Source organism: Silene latifolia, chromosome 6, assembly GCF_048544455.1.
Source record: "Silene latifolia isolate original U9 population chromosome 6, ASM4854445v1, whole genome shotgun sequence".
Lineage (NCBI taxonomy): Eukaryota > Viridiplantae > Streptophyta > Magnoliopsida > Caryophyllales > Caryophyllaceae > Silene > Silene latifolia.
In genome coordinates, this window is record NC_133531.1 from 129,447,481 (window position 1) to 129,456,211 (window position 8,731).

The following is an 8,731-nucleotide window of genomic DNA, read 5'->3' on the forward strand; positions in this document are numbered from 1 at the left end:
TTTAAAAAAAAATCATGACGGAGTATTTACTTACAGTTAAAAACTCGGCAACTTAACTACTAGCCGCGCACATCGAAAATGATAGGTGACAATGATAGGCTACCGAGTAAATTTACTCTTCAACAAACGTCGAGAATGTTCATTTTCAGTTAGATAACTGATCTACATTAAACATGTAGATCACTGATATATAGAACTATTAGATAATTACCATAGAAATGTAAAAATAAAATATTCATCAAAAAACATTCATACCGTCCTAAATACATACCCGTGCAATTTTGCACGGGTTTAAAACTAGTATCTTTTTATACCTCTTGTCCTTATCTAATATCTTTACTCTATTTTAGACATATTCAAAACGAAAACGTAAATTATTAACTGTATTCAGAAAAAAAGAAATTTAAACTATTAACCGAGGTGAAAGGAATATAAAAAAAATAAAAATAACAATATCCTTTTGTTTATAGTTTGTACTTATCTAATCTCTTTACACTACTTGAGACAACAAGCACATGATCATATAAATAAGCATCATCCATGTTTCTTTAATCATACTTCTCCTTCTCACATTTTCCTCTGTTTTTCTTCTTCATTTTCTCTCTAAAAATTAATTAATTACAAAAGAAAAAATGGGTTCAGAACAAAGAAACATATTGGTAACTGGAGGTGCTGGTTTCATTGGAACACACTGTGTTCTTTTGTTGCTTAATGAAGGTTTTAGAGTTGTTATTATTGATAATCTTGATAATTCTTGTGAAGAAGCTGTTAATCGTGTTCGAAAATTAGTTGGTCCTCATAAATCCCGCAATCTTGATTTTCATTTGGTAATTTTTATCCAATTTCCTTATTTTTTTTCTGAATTTTTATTGAAATTTATATTATAATTTCTCGGTATTCTAATATTCGTCAATATTTTTCTCTTCAGGGTGATCTTAGAAACAAAGACGATATTGAGAAGCTGTTTTCTGAGTACACGTAATTTTCTTCATCTCTTTTTGTATTATCAGTTAGTAGACTTTTAGCGATTTATGGGTGGTCCCGTCCATTGAACCCAACTAAAAAATTAAAAATAATTACAAAGGCTCAACCCATTAATCTTCCCCAAACCCGCTAACCCGCTTCTCTGTGGGTCAAAAATTAAGCGTGAGCAGTGAGCTCGGCCAAAGTCCGCATTTAATCACCTCTAATCTTACATTCTTTGTCTTACATTATCTCAATGTGAGACGGTTTCACATGAGACTTCCGATAATTATTACGAAGTTTCTAAATTTAATTGAATTATTATATGGTTTATGTTATAGATTTGATGCGGTGATACATTTTGCGGGGTTGAAGGCAGTGGGAGAAAGTGTTGCATATCCATTTCGTTATTTCGATAACAATTTGATCGGTTCAATCAATTTGTACCAAGTCATGGCAAAGTACAACTGTAAGAAGGTCTGTTTTTTTTTTTTTTCCTTTTTAATTTAATATACCATGTTGTAATTAATTTAGCTATGATTGAATATAATAGTCTTATCTGATATGTTATGCGATAGACATGCGTAGGATATAAAAATAAAATGACCAATAAATTTTGTTTTGTTATAAAGTTGAAGTTTGTTAGTGCTTGACTATTTTTTTTTATTGTCCTAGTGATCTTCAATTATTCTCTATTGACTGTAGGTTACTTGTTCAATTCATATTCGAACCACGATACAAGATTCTTAAATCATTGTATTACTTTAGTGTTAGCCTACTTACAATAATCACAAATTCTAGAATAAGACTGTCTAAGACGGTCCATTTTTTATAAAATAAATGTTAATTTAATGTTAATAAATGAGTTGTTTTTTTAATATAATGACCGTCTCATATTATTATTTTTTAATAAAAATTATGAAATATTTCTTTGTAACAAATGCAAATATCTTATTGTAATTTTTCATAACTTTTTAGATATCTTCGGTGTAAGTCTGCAAATTTTAACTTTAAAAAGTCAGGGAACATCATATAATTATGGACGGAGTATATAAAAATATTCATTTATTGATAGAAATAAACGAGTATTTAGTCGCTAAAATAATTGTCTTAGACTGTAAAAAAACTAATGTACTTATTCTATAACTAATATAGATCCCGCGCGAATGCACGGTTATTTTGATAGGAATATTAAAGAAAATAACAATTATACAACTAATATTTAACTCAATTTGGACTTTAATTGTAAAATTTATTATTATTATTTATATTTTGCATTAATCGGAGGAAATTAAACGGAAAAGTTCAGTATAATGAAAACCCAATTACAGATATGATATAATAAAAGCCCAATTACAGATATAATATAATGAAAGCCCAATTATAGTCAAATTCATTTAGACGGGAAAATTTGGGAGATCTCTTATTCTTTTAGTATAATGGATTTGTGTTGAAGTTGAGTTTTATTACCTTACACAATACTCAACTTTATTTCTATCAATAAATGAGCACGCCTCATTGTTAATTCTCCAAGTTTCAAAGGTCGTAAGCAAATAGATATGGTTAGTAAGCGTTTGATTTAAAAATACGGTACCACGTGCAAAGTGGCAAATCTTTATTGTTTTTGTGATCAAGTCAAAGGAACTTCAATGATTCTTGCCACATTCATTTCTTGCTAGACAACGTAGTTTTGCCTATATAGTTAGTTCATACTCCGTATTGGTTTGATAATAACATTTGGATCGTATTGTATGGGTTGTGTAGTTGGTTTTTTCATCATCAGCGACAGTTTACGGGCAGCCAAAAGAAATTCCATGTGTAGAAGACTTTGAATTGAGGGCCTTGAATCCGTATGGCCGCACCAAGGTGATTAATCGTTTAAAACTCTTATACGTTATCTTCTCTTTCTGTTTTTTCAAATGTTTCCTTGCTTAGTTTTTAAAATTCAATAGTCATTCAATAAGAGATTATTAAGTGGTTAATTCCTAAGCATGCATCTTATTCCGTATACAAATTCCAGCTTTACTTGGAGGAAATTGCTCGGGACATATCAAAAGCGGATAAAGAATGGAACATCATTCTTTTAAGGTATTTCAACCCTGTTGGAGCTCACGAGAGTGGGGAAATCGGTGAAGATCCTAAAGGTATTCCAAACAACCTTATGCCGTACATTGAACAAGTTGCTCTCGGAAGGCTACCTGAGCTTAATGTCTATGGCACTGACTATAACACAAACGATGGTACCGCGGTATGCAATTGTAATGATATTATTACGTGTGCTTATTTTCTTATCGTTTTATATATTGTTAATTAGACGACCTTAATTTTGGACAGGTTCGAGACTATATCCATGTGATGGACTTGGCAGATGGACATGTTGCTGCACTTAGGAAATTGTTCACAACAGAGGATATAGGTAATTAAGCGCTCCATTATTTTTTAACTTCATAATATCGCAATATACTTCAGTTGGTTACTCTTAATCGACAATTTTGATGCCGACTGGTATCTACCATGGAGTATCCTTGCGAAACCCCATTGATCTTTCGATGATTTTACCGGATAGTTTATTGATCATATAGGCTAAACTTTTTCATTTTGAATATCGTCTCACTTTGGATGTGTTAACCTTTTATTGTACAAAATATACACTCTTTCGTAGGTTGTACTGCTATAAATTTGGGAACGGGTTATGGTGCTTCAGTACTTGATATGGTCAAAGCATTTGAGAAGGCGTCTAATAAGGTACGGAATAGTTGAGTATTCCGTCTTCGCGTTTTTCTGACTCGTTAGCTAAATTAATGCGATTATTATAAAAGATACATTTCTTGTTTCAAATCCAGACAATCCCTATTAAAAACTGTCCTAGAAGACCAGGAGATGCTGAAAAGGTTTTTGCTTCAACAGAGAAAGCCGCTAAAGAACTCGGTTGGAAGTAAGTTTCGCGTAGTGGGAACGCTTTATAGTCATGCTTATCGCAATATATGATTATTACATGACATGAAATAAGGTCAAATTTGATAATGTGAATAGTTGAACTTATACGTGGTTTAATTTATACTCGATTGCAGGGCAAAATACAATATAGACGATATGTGTAGAGATCAATGGAAATGGGCGAGCAAGAATCCGATGGGTTATCGGAGCCAAAACTCCCCAAAATCAAATGGTGTCTAAGACTTGGTTATAGCTGGATCGTTGAAATAAAGTGTTGTATCCACCACATATTACCACTCTTACATTGTACACATTTCACGTGAAGAAGCTAAGTTAAAGTCCAACCCTACAAAAATGTTCATAGGTTGCCTAACGAAGTTTCAATGTTTCATATTTCCTGCAAAATTACAAACCCAAGTACTTGGTAATAATTATAAGATCAATCAATGTTTCATGATTCTTGCGGTTTATATTTTAAGCAAGTCGACTCCGTGTCAGTCCAATTGGGCTTCCGTATTAATCAATCGTACTTGCACCACGTGTGTGTGACTCTTAGCTGACTCACAATGTAATCTGATACGGGATGCATTTATAATTTTATACTCCGTATATACAAATGCAAAGTGTGTTGGAATAATCTCCCCAAATTTCTAATACTAAATGTTGAAATAAAGTATGTATATTTCAATTGCAAATGCGTAAATGAATTACGTTTTATAAGATGGAACATACAATGCACTATAAGTTATGAGATTGTTTTAATTAAAACAATCAATGACTTGTGGGAGGTTTTTTGAAATTAGTGTAGTATACACAAAATATAGAGAGACAAATTACATTATATTGGTGAGAATATTTCTTGTTCTAAAGAGAGAAAATAGAGTGTTAAATATCCATAGATAATAAGAGTGAGATAAAGTTTGTTACGGAGTCATAATACTACTGTGTGATTGTACTCTAAGAACCTTGTAATTTCTTATTAGTGAATTAATTTGTCGAGAGAGTCGTAGTTTTTCCCTTAATTAAGAAGGGTTTCCACGTGAAAAATTGTGGTGTCGTTTTTATTTGTTGTTACTTACGTTTGTTGTTTGTGTTCCATCTTAATATAATTGTTGGGTAAGACTCTTCGCACACCGGGTTTATTGGACGCTTCCCCAACAAAGTGCACTAGCCAAATCCATGCCAAAATAAGAATCCGAAGATCGGGTTTGTGAAGAGTATGTTAATTAAATAGGATAAATTTCAAAGAATCGATGGAGTATATAACATTCTCAGGGATGAGTATTTTAAGATCGGCAACAAAGGACAGTTAATTTAGATAAGAAATTTAACATTACATACTTGGGAGGGCAAAGATAACCATATCGTAGTAATTTGGGAATTGAGAATAAAACAGAAATATGGAGAGTATTAATTTTCTTTCATTTAAAATATTATATCTGTATGACCTTTTATTTCAGGAGCGAAGATTTTAAAATCTCCAAATAAACAACTCTATATGTTAGAACATGCAAACACCCAAACGGAAGAGAGGCGTACCACTTGACAATACAAGGGAATTGGTAATAGAATAAGTAGTTTACTTGATTATAAACTACACAAAATCTCATTGAAGACGGTACGTATCCGTCACTTTAAAGTGACAAAATTAATTCCAACACTATATAAAAAATGATTCTACAATAAAGTAACAAAATTGATTCTTATATGCAATAGTTTAATTATTTTGTGACTTCAACTAGTTCGTTCACAAATTATTGTTCACTTTTTTACTTTTTACAAGTAATATTTTAATTTTTCAATACAAAGGATCAAAGGGAAAATAATAATACTTTGTATATGTTGGAAACCAACATGGATCATGATTGATGAAGTGATTGTGATGATGTGATGATGATTTAATGTGGAGGAGGAAGAAGATGATTAACAGAATTGTATGCTTATGATTGAGAGAGAGAATTGATCTTTGTATTATGAAATCGTGTGTTTACAATATGTGAAATACAATGCCTTATATAGTGCTTGTCAACCGGCTTAGGGTATGACAGTTGTAACAAACTTTAACAGAAAACCAACTACCTTCTCAACTCTAGTCTAACTAACTTCCTAACTAATATTGAAAGTATCAATCTCCAACACCCCCCTCTCTCTCTCTCTCTCTCTCTCTCAAGTTGGAGGTTGTGTGAAACAAACCCAACTTGGATTGTAACAGATGATGTTGAGGACCTGATAATGCTTTGGTGAAGAGGTCTGCAGGCTGATGAATAGTTGGAATATAAGATAAACTGATCAAACCTTCTTGTAGCTTCTCACGAACAAAATGGCAATCCAAATCAATGTGTTTTGTTCTTTCGTGGAAGACTGGGTTCCTTGCAATATGAATTACTGCCTGACTGTCACATTTTACAGGTATGGGCAATATATCAGGTACTTCTAGCTCAAATAGTAGTCTGCTTAACCAGGCAAGTTCAGAGGTCAAACGTCTGAGAGACCTATACTCAACTTCTGCAGAGGATAAAGACACTGTTTGTTGCTTCTTTGACTTCCAGGAAATGAGGGATCCACCCAAGAATACTAAGAAACCACTGATAGATCTTCTGGTGTGCATACAGGCTGCCCAATCAGCATCACAATAGCCTTGCGGTGAATAATCTGAGCTGTTGTTGAGGAGAATACCTTGGGAAACATATCTTGCAATATACCTAAGGACATGTAAACCTGCTTGCCAGTGTGGCTCCCTTGGAGATGACATAAATTGGCTTAACAATTGTATAGAAAAAGCTATATCTGGTCTAGTATTGGTTAAGAAATTCAGTTTACCAATTAGCTTCCTGTATTTAGCAGGATCATGGTAGAGCTCACCTACTTCAGTAGTTACTCTTACATTAAGATCCAGTGGAGAATTGACAGTTCTACAATGTTCAACTTTAAATTCTTTCAGTAATTCTTGTGTATATTTCTTTTGTGTAATGGCTAAGCCATCTTTTGTTCGAATAAACTCCATGCCAAGGAAGTAATTAATGTTACCTAGGTCCTTGATTTTGAATGTGTGATCTAGAAATTGTTTTAGACTTGTCATTTCTTCAGTGTTATCTCCAATAAGGAGAATATCATCAACATATACAGCAATAAAAGTAACCTTATCACCTGATTTTTTAGAAAATGAAGAATAGTCATTCAATGACTGCTTGTAACCTCTGGATCTCAGTGCCTGGCATAGCTTGGCATTCCACTGCCTTGAAGCTTGCTTAAAGCCATATAATGACTTCTGCAACTTACAAACAATGTTAGTACCAGAAACTTTTAAACCAGGGGGAACCTTCATGTAGACCTCCTTATCCAGGTCTCCATGAAGGAAAGCATTGTTTACATCTAGTTGGGTCACGTGCCATCTTCTCTTAACTGCAACAGCCAATAAGGTCCTAATTGTAGTCATCTTAACTACAGGTGAGAAAGTCTCATTATAGTGTATACCTTCTTTTTGTGTATAGCCTTTAAAAACTAAGCGTGCTTTATACCTTTCAATGCTCCCATCAGACTTGTGTTTTACTTTAAAAACCCATTTACAAGAGATAGACTTCTTTCCTTTAGGCAATTGAACAAGAGACCAAGTTTTATTGGCTTCTAAAGCAGTGAACTCTGCTGCTATAGCATTCTGCCATTCTGGATAAATAGATGCCTCTTCATAAGTTTTAGGTTCTTGTATAGGGATAATAACAGCAGAATCCTCAACATAATTTGCAGAGAGACACACTGACTCTACACAATCATTGTTTGTACATAAAGATGTCAAGGTGTTTGAACAATAATCACTGTGTGCAAAATTGCTGGGCCTGGTGTGTCTGTTATGAACATAGTCTTTTAAATATGATGGAGTCCTGCTTTGTCTAGTAGACTGTCTTGGTTCTAAGACATTAAGAGTAGTGGTTCTGGATCTATTAGTAACACCAGTATTTGTTGCAGTACCTGTATCAGGTATAGTAGTATGATCTCTATTATCATTATGATCAGTATGTTGCCCAGAAACCACAGTAACATTATTATCATTAACAGGTACAGGAATATGTGATATGGCAGTACCTTGTACATAAGGAAATATAGTTTCATGGAATTATAACATCCCTAGACTCTATGATAGCATGATTATCAAGACTTGGCAATTTATAGGCTTTCTTCCCAAAGGGATAACCTAAGAAAACACAAGTGGTAGCTCTAGGAGAAAATTTGTCTCTTCCTGGCTTAGGTGTAGATGCATAAACAAGACACCCAAAAGGTGTAACACCCCCATACTCCAAGTGCCTTACCAGGACCACTCAGGTATAAGGATGCTACCATCTCGGTTACTCGAGGCAATGATAGTTAAATAGACAATAACGAAACAACATTTAAATAGAAATACTTTAGCGAAAGGTTACAATCTCAAAACCAAATCCAAAATACGAATACATGTTCTCAGAACCAACTGCCTACTGAGTTAACTGAAATGTTTATTAAACTACTAAGCTACAGTGGAAGACTTCTATCATCAGACGGTGGCACATCCCAGCTATCACAGTAACTCGACTCATACCTGCTCAATAACTACTCACCATCCCCGAATGGATCACCGCAGTTTTTAAAACATTAAACGGGGTCAGTACTAATCACACAATTTATATAAACCAACAATACAGTAAAACAAACAGCTCAATCATCACAGATATTCTCCGAACTCCAAACCCAACTCCACAATCCTGACTACACACTAAAGTGTGTAGCCCCGCTGAGTGCCCATCGCAACAGTCACTTCTCGCCTTGATGGGGACCATGATCGTTCCCACCTAAGCCCGCT

At 33.9% G+C, this 8,731-nt stretch overlaps 1 protein-coding gene across 1 annotated transcript; it reads left to right on the forward strand.

Annotated features, from left to right (window-relative positions):
* The first annotated feature begins 488 nt into the window (after nt 1-488).
* On the forward strand, nt 489-4,370 carry LOC141587285 (bifunctional UDP-glucose 4-epimerase and UDP-xylose 4-epimerase 1-like). Its single transcript, XM_074408729.1, has 9 exons — nt 489-827; nt 929-978; nt 1,305-1,440; nt 2,728-2,829; nt 2,984-3,211; nt 3,298-3,379; nt 3,626-3,708; nt 3,807-3,898; nt 4,035-4,370. Exons 1-9 carry the CDS (start codon nt 633-635, stop codon nt 4,138-4,140), a joined length of 1,074 nt encoding a protein of 357 aa, XP_074264830.1. The 5' UTR covers nt 489-632; the 3' UTR covers nt 4,141-4,370.
* The last annotated feature ends 4,361 nt before the right edge of the window (nt 4,371-8,731 follow it).

Bases quoted from the DNA above. Each gene is read 5' to 3' on its own strand.
- LOC141587285 (XM_074408729.1), top strand. From the start codon at position 633: ATGGGTTCAGAACAAAGAAACATATTGGTAACTGGAGGTGCTGGTTTC. The intron at 979-1,304 runs GTAATTTTCTTC...TTTATGTTATAG, and splicing joins AAGCTGTTTTCTGAGTACAC to ATTTGATGCGGTGATACATT. The intron at 2,830-2,983 runs GTGATTAATCGT...TACAAATTCCAG, and splicing joins ATCCGTATGGCCGCACCAAG to CTTTACTTGGAGGAAATTGC.